The sequence below is a fragment of the Rousettus aegyptiacus genome, unplaced genomic scaffold, assembly GCF_014176215.1.
Source record: "Rousettus aegyptiacus isolate mRouAeg1 unplaced genomic scaffold, mRouAeg1.p scaffold_m13_p_3, whole genome shotgun sequence".
Taxonomy (NCBI): Eukaryota; Metazoa; Chordata; class Mammalia; order Chiroptera; family Pteropodidae; genus Rousettus; species Rousettus aegyptiacus.
In genome coordinates this window covers 163,759,598-163,779,202 of record NW_023416306.1, presented here as the reverse complement: position 1 = coordinate 163,779,202, position 19,605 = coordinate 163,759,598, and the positions used below count along the sequence as shown (strand labels likewise).

The 19,605-nt window shown below is 39.8% G+C and overlaps 1 protein-coding gene across 9 annotated transcripts in view; it reads left to right on the top strand.

Moving 5' to 3' along the window:
• The window catches only part of EFCAB11 (EF-hand calcium binding domain 11), a 302,187-nt gene that overhangs the window by 5,579 nt on the left and 277,003 nt on the right, over positions 1 to 19,605 (top strand). For 7 of the 9 annotated variants that reach the window (XM_036238447.1, XM_016154380.2, XM_016154371.2 and 4 more), the window contains exons 4-5: positions 10,862 to 10,963; positions 11,812 to 11,902. In XM_036238447.1, coding sequence (XP_036094340.1) covers positions 10,862 to 10,963; positions 11,812 to 11,902 — 193 coding nt within the window. Of the gene's footprint in view, positions 1 to 10,861; positions 10,964 to 11,811; positions 11,903 to 14,520; positions 15,405 to 19,605 lie in introns of those variants that run through there. The other 2 variants (XM_016154396.2, XM_036238450.1) reach the window with 2 other exon arrangements.

Genomic DNA, 19,605 nt, shown 5'->3' with positions numbered 1-19,605 from the left:
AGTTCAGCATTCTCAACCATAATACTGTTTCTGTCTTATGTCACTCTCAAGGTGCCACATCCAGAGGCATACAATGTCCATCTGTCTCTCTTAGATGATATTAACTTTTATCACCCGCCAAGATGTTGTCCAACTTCTCCATTGTATTATTTCCTTTTTATATATTTTTTCTCTTGCAACTAATAAGCAAGCAGTCTATAGCGAGACACGTTTAAGACATTGCAAATATTCTACTTCTCATCAAAATTTCCCCTTAGATTTGGTATTCGTTCATGATTCTTATTTGATCCAGTTTTTGCCATAATGGTTGCAAATTAATGGTTTTCTAAGCCCAGTGCTTCTTTCAGTTAGCTCTTGGCATTTTACCATAATCAAGAGACCTGCCTTCTTCCTTATCTATTTATCTACCTGTCTATTTATCTCTTATCAGCATGGACTTGTGAATTTGTATGTTTTTAATGATTTATAGTTTTTTGCTGTCCTTAATTCTTTCAGTGCTCAGCTTGACACAGGTCGGGCTGTTGAGTGCCTCCTTGAGCTGTCTCTTCTGTTCTTTTGACTGGTTTGACTTTTTCTTTCTTTTAAAAACTTTTTTATTTATAAATGTTAGATTTACAAAAGAGTTTATTGGATTGTTTTTTCACATCCAAGGTTTGGTATCACATATAAAATATGAATTTTAAAACGATATTTTTGCTAGGAGAAGGTGTTTTTTGCAAACTCCCTATCTTGATGGAATTTCAAGTTATTTAAATATCGTTTCTCTGATGTAAATTACTTATAACTTCTTGGGGAGGACCTCCCTACATTTTATTCCTTCTGGTTTCTATGTGAATATTCTTACCTACAACGATTTCTGTCTTCTGGATGTTGCCCACATTTTTTGCTTCGATAACGTTTCTCTCCCATAGGAGTCCCCGATGGCCAGCGAGTGGTTCAGTCTAGATGAAGGTCTTTCCCAACTCATCATATTGATATTAGCATTCCTTTGTTTTGTGACTTTTCTGATGCAGCAAGTGTGAATCAGAAAGCACTCTCACATCCATTATTCTCATAGAATTTCTTCCTTCTGTATAATCCCTGATTCTGAATTAAGGATTGGACTTCACACAGAAGGTTTTCTTTCCTTAACCAGTTCTTTGATGTACAGAGAGGTGTTATTCTGGAAGAGAGAGTTCCCATGTTCTTTATGGGCCTATTGAGTTCTCTGATGTATAAAGGTTGATCTCCAGCAGAACTTTCCCCCACATTCAATATCTTAAGTTCTCCCCCATGTGTATTATTTCACATTAGTAAGATATGACTTCATTAAAAGGCTTTTCCATGTGTGTGCCATTCTTATGGTTTCTCTCCTGTATGGTTACTTTGGCATACAGTGAAGGGTAAATTCCAGCAGAAGGTTTTCCCACCTTGGAGCACCTTCTTCTCTGAGTGCTCCAATATAAAGGGAGGACTGATCTGTGGATGAAGGATGCTCCAAGTATCCACTGTTACTCTTCTCCCCTATGTTTTCTTTTTTCCCTGACCTTTGGGAGAAGTTTGACTTGTGGCTGAACATATATTCATGAAATTTATAAAATTTCGTCTCCTTTATGAGTTCCCTAATTCTTGAAATTTGACTGTATGCAGAGATAGCTCTCAACCTTTGTGGCGGTGCTGAAGCTCCCATTCGCTCTGAGTTCGGATGCACGCTGGAGCTGTAAATTTTGAACGAGGGCTCCTGCACGTTTACGCGGTCTCTCCTGTGCCGGGATTCTCATACGTAGTGAAGGCTGCCTTATTATGGAACATTTTCTCAATTCATTGTGGCCCAGGGATTGCTTCAAAGCTGGAATTTTTTGATACCGAAAATAGTCTCCCTGTGAGGGATTTTGACTTCGATGCTGTGCCCCCCGGATCTGCTCCCGCCTGGTTTTCCTTGCATTTACTATCAAGGATATTACATCTACTTTCACATCCACTTCTCAATCGAATCATTAGGATGCTTCCTTTCACAGCATCTTTTTATAATATTAAAATATATTTTAAAAGGTTATGAAGTAGATTAGTCGTCTGAGAAATTCAGGGGAAGATTGGGTTGGAGGAATGAGATCGAAGTGTAGGTGCTTAGCACCTTGCTCCAAGATCACCGCGAAAGGACTCACCTTGGTTTGTAAGCTCCCAGTCTTTCCCCTTCCGCTTCTGGTCTCGACAGCAATGTCAAATTAACTTTCTCAAGCATCACTTCATGATTTAAAGAAATAGACTTCTACCCAGCATTTTAATTCTCTAAATAGCTTCAGTTTGTGTTCACTTGAAAGGGGAGACCCAAGAGAAAGAGTAAAATAGCCACCCTAGCAAGAAATCTCTGCCGAGCTCTGACGACTGCTAACATACACATTTTTTTTTCTCTTAGAGCTTTTCGATGCTCAACCAATTTCAGACCGTGAACTCCCTCTTATCTCTCTTTCAGTGATATGTCATATTTACATGTTCTTTTCCTTGCAGGAAGAAGGTTTGTGCACAGATTAAATGTTTTTCCAAATATGTTACCTCTCTCCTTAATGTTTTCATCTGGAAGAAGAACTGAAATGTTGGCCTTGCCTTTCTGGGAGCTATTTATTCAGGTTGTCAATTTTCCTAAGTTCTTCTGGGGAGCTGTGACTTGGGAATTCTGCTAGCTGTTGCACTTCTTACATCCAGACGACATTGTGTCAGGCCCCCAGCATGCCACCATTCTCTGTATAGTGCCCAGTTGCTGCCCAGCTTCCTGGGTGAGGTCCAGACTCACCTGGATTGACTCTAACTCACAGAGTCCTGGCGATGCACACACTTCACACAGCACCTATACCTGGATGCCCAGATTCCCAAGAACTTCTGGTCTGTCTAAATATGGATCATTTCTGTAGAGTTTCCTTGTAAAAATTAAGAGTGGAAAGTTACATCAAAGCTCTTAGAAATAAGAATAGAATGTCTCAAGGAAGGTCACACTGGAAGAATTTGAGGGCGGCCAGGATGAGTAGCAAATGACGCTAATAACATTTTTCGCCCCTATAACCTAAGAAGTACATGAGTATTTGCAAAGACTGCTTAAGCACCAGGAACTAGAAATTATATTTTTGGGAGAAAAAAATTCAAGCCACTTATTTAAGGAAGCAGCAGATCACTGTTGGGGTTGGTTCCAAAATGTGCTATTGCCGCCCCTTCCGTAGGTTTTATTTCATTACAACCCTTGGCCTCTGTGCTGCATTTTGTATCTTCTCTCAGCACAGAGAATGAGGTTTGGAACTGGAAGAGACCTGAAAACTGTCATCTATTCCCTTTGTTAAAATGAGGAAACTGGGATCCAGGGAGGAATAATAAAATACCTTCGTCCTGGCATTTGATGGTTTCGTGTGTTGCAGTGTTTATTATTATAGATATTATAGCTATGCTTGCCATGTCCAGGCTCTGTGATGATGCACAGATTGTTAAATTTAAAGCAACTTGATGACATGAGGATAATCTCCATTTTATAAGTTAAAAAAAATTCCTGAAGCTTGGGGAGGCTAACTAATTTGCTCAGGGTGGCACAGCCAGCTAACAAGCAGCAGACCACAGTGGTCTGATCTCCAAACTTACCCTCTCAGCCACTCGATAAACTCTTCCTTTGATTATAATGGTGCCATGGGCCCTACCAGTCATTGTACTATGGCAGAGTCGAGGCCAGTGTTCAATCCCCCTAGGAACTGAATTCATCCATGAGATGAAGTCAGGAGGGAGGCAGTACCCAAAAGGCAGGTTCTGTGCAGTTGCTAGAGGCCGATGCCAAATTTGGTTTTGAGCTACCTAGTGTTTAGAGCAAACGGGGCTCACAACCAAGTACAGCGATCAGTGTCCATGGAATAGAAACTCCTTTTCTAGAGAGACGAATGTTCCTCGATGTGGGATATATTTCTTCCTCGGCGTCTCATAGAGGGGAGACTGACGAGCGGATGTTGTTATCTACAAACCGTTCGATAAATACATTAGTGAACGATGTTGAGGCCGTTCCCTAGACTTTCCTCAGTGTAGGCCAGTGTTTAACACCAACCATGTCTGGGCAACTCCGCGAGGGGCAAAGACCATGTGTGATCTCAGATGATTTGACGGCATCGTGGGATAAATTGTAGAGCGTTTTACGTGAATAACAACAGCTGAGAACTGCATGAACATTGCCCCACCGAATCCTCTCACAGTTGTCTGTGCGTTTTTATCCTAGATCCATACAAAATATGCCTAAGGGAAAAACCAGAACGAAGTACGTCAGAATTTTGTTTTAACCAGGTGATTAGATAGAGCTTTTTCTTTTCCCATTACTGTTTCCTTAGATTATTGCCCTTTTAGAACAATGAACATATTTTACTTTCATGCTTAAGAAAGAAAAAGCTTTCTAGGAACTTTTAACCTTTAACTTTGAAAGATGGGAAAATTGAAGAGATTGATTCATCATAAAGGTGATTATGGACTGTTTGACTCAGTCATGCTCTGCCGTGTCAGTTCAATTGAAAAGTAATTTGTGAATGCTGAGGTTAATGGCCAGTCGTCTTTTATTTATTTTGCTTTTATTTTTTTCTGACTTGTTTTGAATGAGACAGTTGACTGTTATGTATTTTTTCCCCTAAATTAAAATGTCCATTTTCCAGTCTTTCAAGTTCTATGTAAACGCCTTTTGTTGTTGTGTACGTTTTGTTGTTTTTGGCTTCCACCTAGCAACTAAGACTACGGGGTGGCAAAGTTTCGTTTGTTCGATTTCAGATTTCAGTTGACCTCTTAGTTCTTTTCTATAATCGGGAAACTGCATACACATTAAGGCTACCCATTCTTGAAATCAGAATCCCAGGACTATTTTGTGGTGTTGCCCAGATATTCATCCCTAAATTTATTCACCCATTTAGAGGATGCTGAATCAGTATCATTGTAGGGATAGAAAAGAATTAGGAGACACAGATCCTGACCTAATGACATTAAAAAATAAAATAAAATGTGGGCTAGGGAAGACGAAAGAAGTATTGTCACTTCTTTTATGGCCAGATGTCACATGGATCCTATACACAAGAAAACCCCTAGGGAGCTTAGTGGAGGGCGACACTCCTTTCCTGCACAGGTGTGGCCCGGAGCCAGACGTGGCAGGATGGGTGGGATTTGAGAAGGTGGAATGGCAGGAGAGAGGGCATAGTGAGTGAGTGAACGCAGGGCAGGTGCCAGCTGTGAGCTCGTCCTCCGGCTCCTGGTGCTGTCTCTGCGCTGCTCGTGCCAATGTGGGTGCAGAACTCACCTTGAATTTAGACTTAACCCGCACACTGCAAGTCCATAAACATGTCGTGTAGACTTTGCCGAGGTGTTTTGTTAATGGTACAGAGGAGCTTTATCACTCACTCCCCACAGCTAGCAATGAAACAGTTCAGGTTAGGGCTTTCTTCTCTGGGGGCGGGGGGTTCTTTCTGCATACCAACCCTGTGGAGCTTCTCAGAGTTTCTCTCAGACTCTCTTCCCCCACGCTGTGTACCCTTAGTGGCTGAAACAACTTCTCCCACATCCCTGCCCCTCATTTTACAATACCCCCCTTTCCCTGCTCACCTCAGATGTGTAGACCAAAGTATGAGCTGTCATACCATTAATAATGAGTCCTACTGTAAACAGGATCCACCTTCCCTGGAATATTTTTGCCCCCTGAACCAGCAAGGAGCAGAGTGCGTGCCTATACACGAATGGCGTTCAGCAGAGTCAGCTGACCTGATGGAAGCTGAGAGTTGGGAAGGGCTGAGAAGGAAGGGTTAAGGACCATTTTGCCTAGAAGGATTAATGAAGCTTTAAATTCCAGAACAAGGTATCAGAACTTTGCACTGTTAACATCAAAGAACCTTTGCAGGTTTATGAGCAGGAGAGGTACATAATAAAAAAGGTAACGATTCCTGCCCGTGTTTGATAGAAATAGGGTTTTTTTTGGTTCGGATTATTCTGCTCTAACCTGTTTTTTACTCTTCCTTTTCATTTCCTTCCCAATGATATAGTAAAACTTGATTTCTTCCATTATGGAAGATTCTTTTCCCCTTATTCCCTTTTATGCAAGAAGCTGGAAAATATTAGTCCTCTGAATTTACTTATCCATCATACTGTGACAACTCACCGTCACTGATGCCGCTTTCACCTTCTGTCCTTAAAATATTTTTATATGAACATTTTATCTGTTTTTCCCTCATGGCTTCCAGAAGTCACAATCTAAATTTTATTTCTCAAACTAGAGAAGGCTTGTATTATATCTTTTAAAAGGTCACTTAATCCTTTTAAACTCTCATTTTTAGGCATCAATGTTAGTATGTGGCACAATGAACATGAACCCTCTCTTTTCTCTTCAACCTAGGACCAGACCCGTAGTCTAAATAACTTGGCATTTTTATTGTTTTCTCCTTCACTCTCCCCAGGTTTATTGCAGTTTCTAATTTAAGCTCACTGTGATTGCTGCAAACTAGACTGGTACTTCATTTTCAAGAGGATTTCTCTGTACGCACTGACCCTGAAGCTTAGAACTGTGAACCACAAAAAATATATACATAATGAAACGTTCAAGGAAAATATTTATCTAGTTTTATTGGACTTTTTGAATATATCCACCCCTGTAGTGAAAGACGATTATCCTAGTAGGAAACGGCTTAAAAATAACAACAGAAAAATAGAAAAGATAACATTCCTAGTCTTTCTATATCACATTCATTAAGTAGTTTGGAAAGTAAAATATATGTATTCATTATAGAACATGAAAAGGGTTCATTTTACCAGAGTGGATTATAAGATGAAAGGAACCGTTTTCAGTGATGTGGGAAGTGCACGGACTTGCAGACTCTAGATGGATTTGTAAAGACTGTTGGTCCCTGTGGACTTTAAGGTGTGATCCTCAATCTTGGGGCCTATGGAGGCAGAGGGGGCTCTGCTGGCCAGGAGGTGGTGGGGAGCCACCTCGCTCCAAATGGGATAGCTCTGCCCCATCCGCTCTACCCATTAGGCTTTCCTACAGCTATTAAAAAAAAAAAAAGTCTGCAAACTACTGATAGAGTCCAACTGCCAGTGCACCTTCTGAACACCTTCTGCTGACGGATTAATCATAAACTCAGATAAACACGCAGGGCTGAGTGGTTCCTGATGTCGTCACCCTCATGTGTAACTACAGCAAGGCGTGTTTAGGTAACGGTGATTAGAGGAGCAGTGTACTTAGGAGACCCGATGTTGTATTTGAAGTTAGAATGGTCTGAACGTATTCTTTCACTCCAGAGCTGGCCACAGGCAGTGCACGTCTCTTTGGGTATGAAATCCTATGACTTCGTGAAGTGGTAATTTTGGGTTTGACTATTGTGACAGCAGGTGGAGCTAGTAGGAGGACCTCTACTTCTAGGCCATGTAAAGAGCATCAAGAAGTACAAAACTACATTCAATGCATTTGCATTTCAGGGCTTCGGGAATAGCAAACCATTATGCACTGGCTTTGGGAAGTGGTCATACTGCCACAGTGTGAGAGCCAAGCTGAATGAAAACTTTGTCCCTTTCAGAGAAGGGGCTTGCATTCGGATATGTGTTGCCATGGAAGATTAGATCAAGTTAAGGGCATGTGGCGGCAGGGAGGCAGTAGAGATACATTCATGTGGTTTAATACTACTTGATGACTTTTAGAGTATTAAGGAATAATACTCTAATATGATCCTGTGGCAAAATTCTGTCAGACGACTCGATTTCTTATGCAGAGTTATTTATGTTACTATATTGTTTCTCTTTTTAAGTGGTGATAAACATACAGTTGAAATCCATATACACTTTCTCCTAGGAAAAACTAAAGAACATTTGCTTTCTATCCCACAAGGTTATGAAGTAAAGACCTGACGACTTTATAGCTCCAAATATGGATGAGTTTTCTGAATTAGTAATTTGCATATCACCATTCACGTACTTTTTTTTTTCTTGTGACTCAGACATTTAACCATGGAATTGTGCTTTTTTCTTATCATTTCCCTAAATCAGATGTAGTGATAAGTAAAGAACAACTATTACACATGCTTTTTCTTTACCTCTGATTTTTGTTTGTTTTTTACTATATCGTATGTATTTAGGAATCAGGTTTCTGAAATGATGATTTACTTTGCCGGCTATGTGAATAAAAAGTGACCTACTTTTTTTGTATCAGTTTACAGAGTTATAAGATCATTTAAAATACACATTTTAAAGCTTTTTTACTGAGAACTAGAGATAATATCTTTCTCTTATTTTGTTTACTTATTCGACAAACATTAATGAATGCCTACTTACATGCAAGCTGTCAGACCAAGCACTTGGGATAGAATTGTGAACAATACACAATGCTTTCTTTATCTCAGTGTTTCTGAGGCTGATGTCTGGCCAAATAATTACCAAAGGACCAGTAGATTCTATGATCACGTTAGAAACATAGGGCTGTCGGGTCACAGAAAAGGGGCTCAGGTGAAAGGAATCGCGGCTTTGCACCTGGAAAGAGATGCAAACAGTTACTGGGAGGAAAGGGACAGTGCACGCTCCGGGCAATGTGTCCTGTCCGACACCTGCAAAGCCGCGGAGGTGTGAAAGAGCCAGTCGACTCGGGAACCACCGGGAATTTGCTAGGAGGCTAGAAAGGTAGCTGGGGCTTGACTGTGAAGGGCTTCATCACATGTGTCATGATCAGTCGATACCTCGTTCAAGGATGTCAGTTAATCAAATGCTATTCAATCGATTAGCTTTTGGTGTTCATGAAACTCAAGTTACGGATTGGATCCTCTGGGAACATGGCACGATGACTTCAGTTTTAAACTCAGCTAGCAGTTTTAAATATGTTCCCCAGTCACAAAGGTGATTAGATGAGAATGGAGCCGCATCAAAACACACCCTAACTACTGTGGGGGAAATGCTACATGTGCTAAGTCCATGCACACATACTTACTGCGCACACGGCCAGCTCTCTGGGAGGTGCTGGGAGATGCACCCTGTTGCCTAGACTGTCTCCAGCTGCCCGCTTGACGTTTGGTCTTGGCCGTCTCCAAAGCATCGAACACATAAATCCAAATCACAGCTCTGATCTCACCCCTGAATCCTGCTCTTTCCCTCGTCTTTCTCATCTCCTTAAATGACTCCTCAAACCACTGAGTACTCAAGCCAGAATCTAGGGGTTATTCTTGACATCTCCTTTCTCACCCTTCACCTGTTCCAAAACGTCTGCCCCTCCATTCCCGCCAGCACCCTAGCGACCACGTCCCCTGCCAGCAGGCTCCTAACGGGTCTCCCTTTTTACATTTTGCTTTCTCCCAGTTCTTTTACGAGGCAACAGCCAGAAAGATCTTTAAGAAATTTCCATCGGATCATGTCACTTCCAATTCACATCTTTTATTGGCTCCCCGTTGCAACTTAAATAAAAACCGAATCATTTCCTCCCGTCCGTAAGGGACTGTGCATTCTGGCCCCTGCCCCCCTCACCAGCCCTGCCATGCACCGCGGTCTTGCTCACTACGTCCCAGCCACAGTGGCCTGTTTTTCATTTCTCCCACTTCCCACCCCATGGCCTTGGCACCCGCCGTTCCCACTGCCTGGAATGCTCTTCCATCCTTTAGCCTGTCAGTATCTTCTTATCATTGCGTTCTTCGCTTCAGTATCACCTTCTCGAAGAGATCGCTCGCTCCCTCGGGAGTCCGCTCTGCAGGATTCCTGTGACTCGTACAACCTCCTGTTTATCCCCTTATCGCACATGCTACACTTTATAGTTATGGGTGCGTTTGCGATCACACTGTATAATCACGGTTTCCCCCAGTACGCCAGTAAGTCCCTTGGGACTGGACTCACATGTGTGGTCTCTTCCCCTCTCTTTCCAGAGCTTGACACAGTGCCTGGCACACAGTGGGTTCCAAAGAGTCGTAAGAGAATCATTTAAACCCATAAAGATAGATTAACTTTTTTAGTGTCTAAGTCTTTAGAAGAAAAACATGGAAAATTAAGAACCCTATTTTCTCTGGGTTTCAACCATTAGAACTATTTTAGGAAAGGTATGCAGCTCAGCATCACCTCACCAAAAGAAATTAGCATGTGGTTATTGTAGGATTTGGGGCTATTTTTAAGACAGCGATATACTTTTTAATGGATATCCTGAGTATAAAAATGAACTGCTCTTTTTATATATTTAGGGCTCAGGTCACTGAAAGGTTTAAATTCTTGGCTCCGCTCTTTAAACCTACTACAAAGATCACATTAGAATTCATTTTAATAGACTTTGTAAGCACAGTATCCCATCTCATGTGATCACGCTGGGCTCTTTTATTATGAGAATCGCAGGAAGCAGAGCTGGAGGCAGCAGAACAGTCGTGGAGTGTGCCCAAGGCCGGGGACGGTGCCAGCCCTATTGTTTATGGAACGTTCTCTCCACCTTTATCTGTGGCGCACAATTGGTATTGACTTTTGAGAAACTACTTCTTCGCCCCGATCTCCCAGTTGGAAAAAAACCCTGCGGTAATGACATCTGGCTAAGAGAAAAGGGATCAAAGAGGCAGAAGGGAAGAAAAATTATGAGACCTCGTTTAATATGTAGTTTGGGGCCCGTCTGTTAGATCTCTTAGGGAAAGAGCGTTACACTTTTTCAAGGTCACCATTCCTTTATCCCCTGGAGAAGCCCAGGGAACTTCGGCCATGTCTGGCTTTTGGCTGTTGACTGCTAGCGTTGGGCCTACTTAGTGTTTAGTAAACTATTTTTTTGACTTTGTAGATCTTTAGGAATAAATACTGTTTGCCAAAATTAAGATAAATTTTGTGAAAAAAATCATTATGTTTTGTTTTTTTCTGAAAGAGGAAGACAATTTTTTTTTTCCCTCCCGACTTTTAGGTTTATCACTTGAGGAGTTTTTAAATTTTGTAAAGAAAAAGAAGGAACTTCAGCTATATCGGAATGAAATAAGACACATCTTCACAGCTTTTGACAGGCACTGTAAGTCTTTTCTAAAGTGTTTTGATATTAAAAATTGCTGTTAAGGAACCGAATGGGAACATATACTCAGTGAATCAAATAAATATCATTGGACGTTTATTTTACTGTGTTCATTAGCTGTTACCTTAGATGTTAGTGTGAATTTTTCTCTCCATTACAATCTTCAATTCTTGACTTTTACCATGGATGAAATAACATTTACAGTTATACAATTGTACCTATGATTATAAAGGGGACAGGAAAAGGACCGGCCATGTAGGTCATAGGTCATGAGCCACCTACGGTGGAGACGTGTGGCTTCTCCTTCGACTCCTGCTTTGACCCACACGTGGTTGGAGGAATTCTTATCCCTCACTGGGAGTGGCCGAGAAGAGTGGCTCCACTCCACACAGGTCGAAAATACTTAAGGAGTCCAGATTTAGTGTCTTGGCTGCTTTTATAGTTTCCTTCTAAATTATTATCATATTATATATAATATAAATATTATACTACTAATACCAAGCAAGAAAAAAAGTGAATTTGGAAAAATAAATTGTTTTTGGTAATTTACAAAGAATTGAAGCCTAATGCTGTTATTGCAGTGTATTTCTCTGTCGTCCTTTTCCTGGGCCTCCGAGAATCTGCAGACGATAGGGCCAGAAGTAGAAGTGGCCTTCGAGATCACCTGGGGCTGCACTGAAGCAGAGTCTTATAAGATTCTTAAATTCAGATTACCTTACACGTGAAACCAACTATACATTTCTGCTCTTCTCCTAATAATAAAAGTATTATGCAAGTTTTATGGCTAAAATAACAGTTCATAGGGTTAATAGAAGTAAATGAATGTTTTATATTTTGTTTTCAAATAGATCGTGGATATTTAACTTTGGAAGATTTCCAAAAAGCATTTAAACAGGTGGCTCCCAAGTTACCAGAAAGGATTATTCTCGAGGTTTTCAGGTAAGACACCGAAATCTTTACATCTATCTACTCCTTGATTTACCATTTGCTTTTACCAGTTTTCAGTTTTATCTTTATGCTGATTTTTCACTCAGAACGTTTTCATCTCATAGCATAGTGTCATGATCAGGAGAGAATTTTATCGTGGGCTATTAATGCACCCATATCCTTGACAGTAGGGCGCTTGCACACCGGGGAGGTGTATAAAAACCCTTGTTGGCAGGAGTGGGAGAGAAACAGGAAGGAAGAAGAACTTCTTTGTATAGTTATGTGTCGACCAGAAAAAAAATGAAGCTTTAGTATTAAACATGGATGTTCGTGTTCTCCAGTGTCCCCTATTTCATCAGGCACAGGTTACACAAGGTTCTTGAGCTGTTCGGACAGAAGAGTTGGCGTTACTTAATGGGGGCCTCGTCGTTCATTTGCTTTCAGAGTTTTCGATACATGTTGCAGTGCATGCGTATCTGATAAGGTAGATTTAAAGGGTATATTATTTCACCTTTATGAACTAATCTTAACAAACAGGGCAAGTGGCTCAAAAGCAGTTTCTCCTAGCAAGCTGCAGGTTGGAGGTAAGGTGAATAGAGCAAGCACATGTCGACATGAGGAGATGGCAGAGCCGCCGCCTCTCTGATCGGCAATGTGAGCTCTTGATCAGCCGTTACCTGGTGTACTGATTGGGGTTCAGTACAGCAGCGAGAGCTAGAAAAGCCAAAATGATAAAGCTCAAAAGAGATGGCAGTGTACTTCCCCCTCTCCCATGAACATAGGCAGTCCGGGGCTGATCCGATGGCCTCGTAGTCATGTAGGACCCGGATTCTTCCTTCCTTGTTGTTCTGTCTGCCTGGACACCTGGCTTCTCCCTTTCGCTTCAAGGATTATTTAAACTTCAGCTATCGAACTTGAATTCCAGCAAGATAGGAGGAAAGGGAACAGAAGATATGCTCCTCCTTTTAAGGCTATCCATTATTTGTCCTTACATCCCAGTGACCAAAACTTAATTCCAAGGTCATGTATCACTGGGTGGGGGAGAGGGCGAACAGTATAGTCTTTGCTTTGGGCAATTATGTGCCTTCTGAGTTTCTGATACTGAGGAGGAAGGAGAGAATGGACGTTTGGGGACATCTGGTAGGTGTTCCCATTTGGGACAAAAGTAATTTCGTGAAATCTGACCAGAAGTCAGCCCTGCCCATTAGAAACTATCAAGCAGGTTGTTCGAGATAAGGATTTGCACTTACACAGATGTCTATGAAATTCTCTTGCTGCATCATTTACAAGTTACCGAGCAAACTATTGAAGAATAAAGGAGTTAAAGCCACATGCTGACGAAGTGCCATAGGGCAGTATTCCTTAGTCAATTCTGGAACAGCAAGTTCTTTAAAATATAGTAGCATCTTTGTACACACTTTGTGATGAGATGAGTAATGAATGTCAAATGTATTTCTACCTCCCAGGGGTTGTTTTTTAACAAAAGAACAAAGAATTGCTACTTTATTTTTCTTTTACAAAAAGACAAGTGTCCAGATTCGTTGACCCTTATGTGTTAAGTGGTTTCAGTAGGAGCTACCTCATAGAAGTTTTTGAAATATGCACTCAAATATAGAAGCAGTGAGTGAGAAAGTAACTGCTTCTCAAAAGAAGCCTGTGCCACTGGGAGAGCATCTTTGAAAATGAGTGTTTGGAAATGTGATTAAAAATAAAACAAAAGGTTTGTGTCACCTATTAAAACCCTTCACACCTGCATATTCAGTAAGATGAAAATGGGATGTCTCAATCTGGTGCAAAAAAAAAAAAAAAAAACTTGCAAAGTTTTAGTGGTTTTAGAACATGATTTTTAAACATATAAAAACTTCATAGCATTAATGTTTTCAAGAGCAGCTGACAGGGGGGATGGACATTTGCTAGCTGAAGACCAGTTAGCAACAACAACAACAACAAACAACAACAGCAGCAGCAGAATACACCCCTAAACCTTTTCCGTATGGGAGGATGGAATTAAAAACCGAAGCACTCAGTGCCATGATTCCCTTTTTCCATTCTTATCTACATATCTTCATGACATATCTCTGATGGCCATTAAAACCAAGTATTAAAAAACAAGTTGCTCAATCGCAAAGGATTAAACTGAGATGTTCAGAAATAATAAAGTATATTAAATCATGTTCTTGATACATATGATTAATGATTTCTAGTGACAGCAAAAAGACATTTGCCATTAACAAATAAAATATTCATGTTTTTAATTCTTTAGAATTTCTGTATTACGTTTTATAATGTACATAGTATATTAATATAGTAGCACGTGTGCATATAATCTATAAATAAGTATGTTCTTAGGATCTTATCCTTCCAAAGATTGTGCGATCAAAACATTTTGGAGTCAACTGCAGTGTAAAACCAAACAGGCACTTTAGTTCATTGAACATGCCCTGCTTAAATTGTAATTCTATTATTATTATTATAGCACCACAGTCCCCAAACCAGAATAAATGATGCATAGTAAGCATTAAGTGAAGTTGTGAGACCATAAAATGAGAGAAAAATTTTTTCTCTTAGCGCAAATTGAAATAGGCCAAAGAAATGGAGATGTCTAATGTCCACACATCTTTCTGTTTCAGTGGTGCAAACAATTTTCAAGAATAAAGAAAAGTAAATCAGGCTGTTAGAGATGCAAACATACATAATGTTTCTAAGGTTAGACACTCACTTTTTGAGAAGACTTTGAATTAATTGACTAGTGTAAATGAAGTTCATTACCTGGATTGGTCCACAGTTGCCCAGAAGAAAGCTGGTATTTGAAAATCACTGAAAGAAGGCAACTAGAGAGGAAGATTTCTACTTAGATCAGAGTCACCAGTGGTTTTAATGACTGAAGACACTTTCATAATCTTCAATTCAATGTATGCCAGATTCTTCTCAAAGAAACTTCTAAAGACCAAGGGCAGTCTCTTTGAGAAGTACCTGCCCCTATTACACTTTCATTTTACAAGCCAAACCAACGAACCACAACAATAAAACCAACCAAACAACCAAACAACCAAAACAAACAATTGAAAAAGACCGACGGGGCCTGAGGCATCAAAGAATCATTTGACTTTACAACTTGATAGAAACACTGGTGTGTCATTCATTAAATCTGAGGGTGTTCCAAGAACTAAATGAGATTTTTAGAAGGTTTATGAATTGTTGCCTATTAGTGGTGTTTACTTGAGTGATTTTATCATGAATAAAAACAATGTGGTTTTTAAATATACATGTATTACCGGAGCTGATAGCATTCACAGTCTGTTCTACAATCACAGCCTCTTTCGTTTTAGTCTTACTTGTGCAGTTAAATGGACTCGGAGTTCTCACCTGGAGTCTTGTGCCATCGTTTCTGCTTAGCTGGAGTTGACCCTCCAGGAGGGATCATGAGAACTCTCTTCCCTGGTGTCTTTCATGTTCAACATGTTTATCTGGGCCATTGTCCTTGAATAGAAATATATAATGCATTGAATGTTAACATTTTGGAGTCACTTTCTTTTTCTTTGAGAATCCCGATTATGCTTGTGTTGGAATTCCTTTGAAACTTTTTTGTTAATTTCTATTTCATTTGCTGGCTTTGCTCACTATGTCTCTTAGTATATTTTTAGCAATGTCTGTTCTCCTTTGTGCTTTACCCAATGTGGCCTTTTTTTTTTTCTTGTTATGGTTTTATTTTTCTCTTGAGCTGTATCTGCTGATGTTTCCTTTCCTTTTATTTTTTTGCTATATCTTGTTATTTTACAATATCTCCCCTAAGCCTTACTATATCTACTTTCGACTCTTGTTTTATGGAGGTATTTGTTTTATTGGGGGAAACAATGATTTCTGAGGTTTTATTTTTAATAGATGATTGCTTGGGGGCTGCTAATTATGGATTTTTCTCCATATAAATTAAGAAAAGCAAGTTTTCTACTGAGGGAAGGGTTTTGAGGAATAAGTTTCATAAATGTTTATTATTTAGATTTAAAATTTTGGGATTCTTTTCAGTGTTTAAAACATAACTTTGCTTTCTACTGAGAGCTGATAATCATGATTTATATATTTGTGTTCTAAAATAACTGAGTGTATTTCATCACTAAAATAACTTTTTCTACCCATTACAAATGGCAGAAGTTCAAAAGGTATGAAGACAGAAAAAACTGTTTATACAATAGAATTAATGTGGGATAATAGGCTGTTTTTAGTACAAAAAGGTTAAAGCAAATAAAGTCTTTTTAATACCAATGAAACTTAACTGAAAACTTTGTACCACTATCTTTAAAAAAAATTCAGAAATCTTCAGTGACTCTGATGAGTCAAGTTAAAACTATTTAACTTGGCTCTCTAACATCTGGTCACCTTTCCAAACTCATCTTTCATTAGTCCCAAATTCCTGTGTTTTCCTTGGCATAGTGCTTGTTCCTTTGAATGTGTGACATGTGTTTAAACTTCCTTCTGTTTCCCTCGTGGGCAAAGCCTCTCCCTACTCCCTACCTGTTCCAATTAGTCCTCTCTTCACGGCCCTGCTCAGTAAAACCTTTTTTTCTTTACTTTGAATAGTCTTTGTCTCCTTTCTCTAAATTTCGATAGTACTTATGGTTGTGTATTCTTTTCAATCACATACTCGATAAATAAAAATATAGAGTTTAGGATTATCTCCATAAAGTACTACAAGCTCTTTGAGTTTATGAGCTTATCTACAACTTCCACTGTCTCCAGTATATTGCTTTATTCATTGTAGTAACGTAATAAGTGGTGGTCCATTGTCCCTCTAAATATCCAGTGACAGTAAAATTCTCACTTATAGTTTAATTTACGGTTTAACGTACACTTATAAACTAGGAAAGAGTACATTAAAATGCAGGCTTTGCTTTCTATTTTTCTTTTTCTACATGTGATTTTTATGAATCAATCTCTGATGGCCTCTCTTTGCTTCATTCTGGGGACATTTTCAGTTCACCATGTAGCCTCTGCCGTCACCAGGAAGGTGGCTTAATGTTCTTTCTTGACTTTGCTCACCATCAGTGCCCTGTGGTATTTATGGCTTGTATTTTTATGTGCATGAATATTTATTTCTCCATGTCTAAGAGCCTTCTCCATCTCATTGTAAGCACTGAGATTTGCACATCCCCACCACCTGTCAGTGGGCAAAAAGTCCTAGGAAGCTTTTTTCTGCTTTCCAGGCATGAAATGAAATGTGGACATGTAGAAAGCCCACCCTCACCCCATGTTCAACATTCTGAATACACAGGCAGATTGTCAGGTATTAATGTAACACGGAAATATTGAACAGCATTTTGGGCAGCATTTGGAGATATCAAAATGCTCTCCAGTCATGGCCGGAGCTGTTTAAAGTTATGTCCAATATTTCTGGCGTAAGAATCCCACCCTTCATGTTACATGGGGAGGGTAAAAAAATACAGAACATCTGATTCTCCTTTTTTGAGGTATTAAAAATTCGGCAACAGTAAGAGCATCAGGACTTGTTGACTAAAAGTTTTCAGTTTCAGAGTGTCAGTGGGGTAGGGGCTTAGGGATTCAGTTTTAAAGGGGAGTGATGGATACTCTTTTGGCAGAAAGATCATATATGCCTCATATTGCAGCCATTACACAGGGAAGGATTGTCATGAGCTTGGGTAAAATGAAGTAACAGACTCTTCTGAATGGAAGAGACTCTTATGCTGAATGGAAGAGAGTCTTACAGAGCTAGGGCCCTCTAGGAAAGTGGTTTAAGATAGCATTTATTTTTGCACATCATTTGCATCTCTTTTGAATTGTTATTCCTCACTGTGTTCTTTAGCTCCCTATAATTCCTTCCTACCAGCAGCCGACTTGTTACATAACCATTTTCTCGGACAATCAGTCACAAGAGAATTTCATAGTTATTATTTTGTGCATCTGAATGATTCTCTTATAAATGTAGTCACGTGACCTCGACAAAATCACTGTAGTTTTTTACTGTAGTGCATACCTACTTTGGGATTGATTATTGATCTGTTGGTATCTATATGTTCTGTGTATAGACAAGTATAAAAAAAGTCTAGAAATCCTATCTCATTCTTTGTAATCGTACCTAGACATGTCTGCCTGGGCGTGAGTAATGGTCAAAGAAGGAGATTTCTTGAGTTTCCAGTTTTTATTTCATGAATTTTTGTGTCTTCTCTGCAATGGTCATACCTTAGTTTTTATTTCAATTTTTTTTTCAGTTTCAAAATTGTTTTGCCAGAGATCCTCTCTTCTGATTATTCTCCTGTGCATATTCACTATGAGAGATAGGGATGTGTGTAAGCTTTTCAAGATGACCTCAGAATTTCCTCTCTCTGGGGACTTTCACATGTGATGTACTGAAAAATCTGCTTTAAAAATCGAGTTATCAAAATGATTATAGTCTAATCATTTTAAAACAATGCCTGTTTTTTAGAGCATTGTTCATCAATTTTGTTCCATGAACAAAAATTATATCCTTGCATTTGAGGATAGTTCTTTTACCAGCAAAAACTTTAGAATTGGTGCAGGAATTAAAGCCCCAAAACTCCACCAGAAATACGAGTAGAGAAGAGTGATGACTTTATCACATAGGTTTTCAAGTAGAACATGTTATTTTGGTTTCTTCAGTTAAACTAATGTAGTTCATGTTATCAGGGATATATTATTTGACTGGAAGGAATACTCTCTTTCACATTTAGGGTGTCTAGATTTTGTAGTCCTCTCTCATATTAAATCTGTCCAGGTCCAAATTCAATTTATCCTTCAAGTCCCAGCTGTTAAGATATTTACCTTAAAACCTGGCCCTACCCGACACCCCGCCTACCACCTTCCAATCTCCAAAAAAGAAATCGTCTCTACCTTCTGCTTTTAATTCCTAATCTGTCATAAATATCTTTCTTGTTTATGCTTATTCATGATGGTTGGTATACATACATTATTGCCAGTGTTAGAACGTGAGCTTAACACGAGCAGGCATGCGAGGGTATTCATCATCACACTCCACAGCACAGTTTGTACGTGTCGAATAGATGATTACGTTTTATGTAAATGAATGGCTTGCTTACGCAGTGAACAGGCTTTTTATTATGTATTTTTGTTTCACTCTCCAAATGCCACATTGGCACCATATTAAGGTTGCACTGTGCAGTGAGCCCCATGGCTGGGGATCAGGACTTGAGTTCTAGTCTCAGCTCCGCCACTGCCCAGACTTCCCAGAAATCACTGAACCTCTCTGGCCTGCACGCTCCTCATCTCAGAAATGAGGCTGTTGCGTTATATGATCTGGCAGGCTTCCTCCAGCTCCGAAACCCACCGATGGGGTTATCTATCATGGAGAGTGGCTTGGCAGTCTCCTTTATTTTCCCTGTGTATCACAGATATTATTCAGAATCCACCCCAGCATGAATGCAGATGTGGTCTGTCAGTGTGACAAAGACTGCTCTCAAGAGGAAATTGCTGGGTCTGACAGCGACCCAGCCCAGGGCTTCGTTTTTGAGATGTCACTATAACCAGCGTTATGGCCAACGTATCCAGTCTCTCATCTACATATGTGTTTGAAGATGCTGTTCTGGCTGTAATAGCATGAGAGCTGTTTTTCTTTTAATTCAACTGTCACATAAGAAACTGCTGCCATGGTTTCTCTCTTATGACCAGTGTAGCTAACCCTTTCACTCACCCTTGAAGTTATTAATAGCTGCACATCATGAATGTAT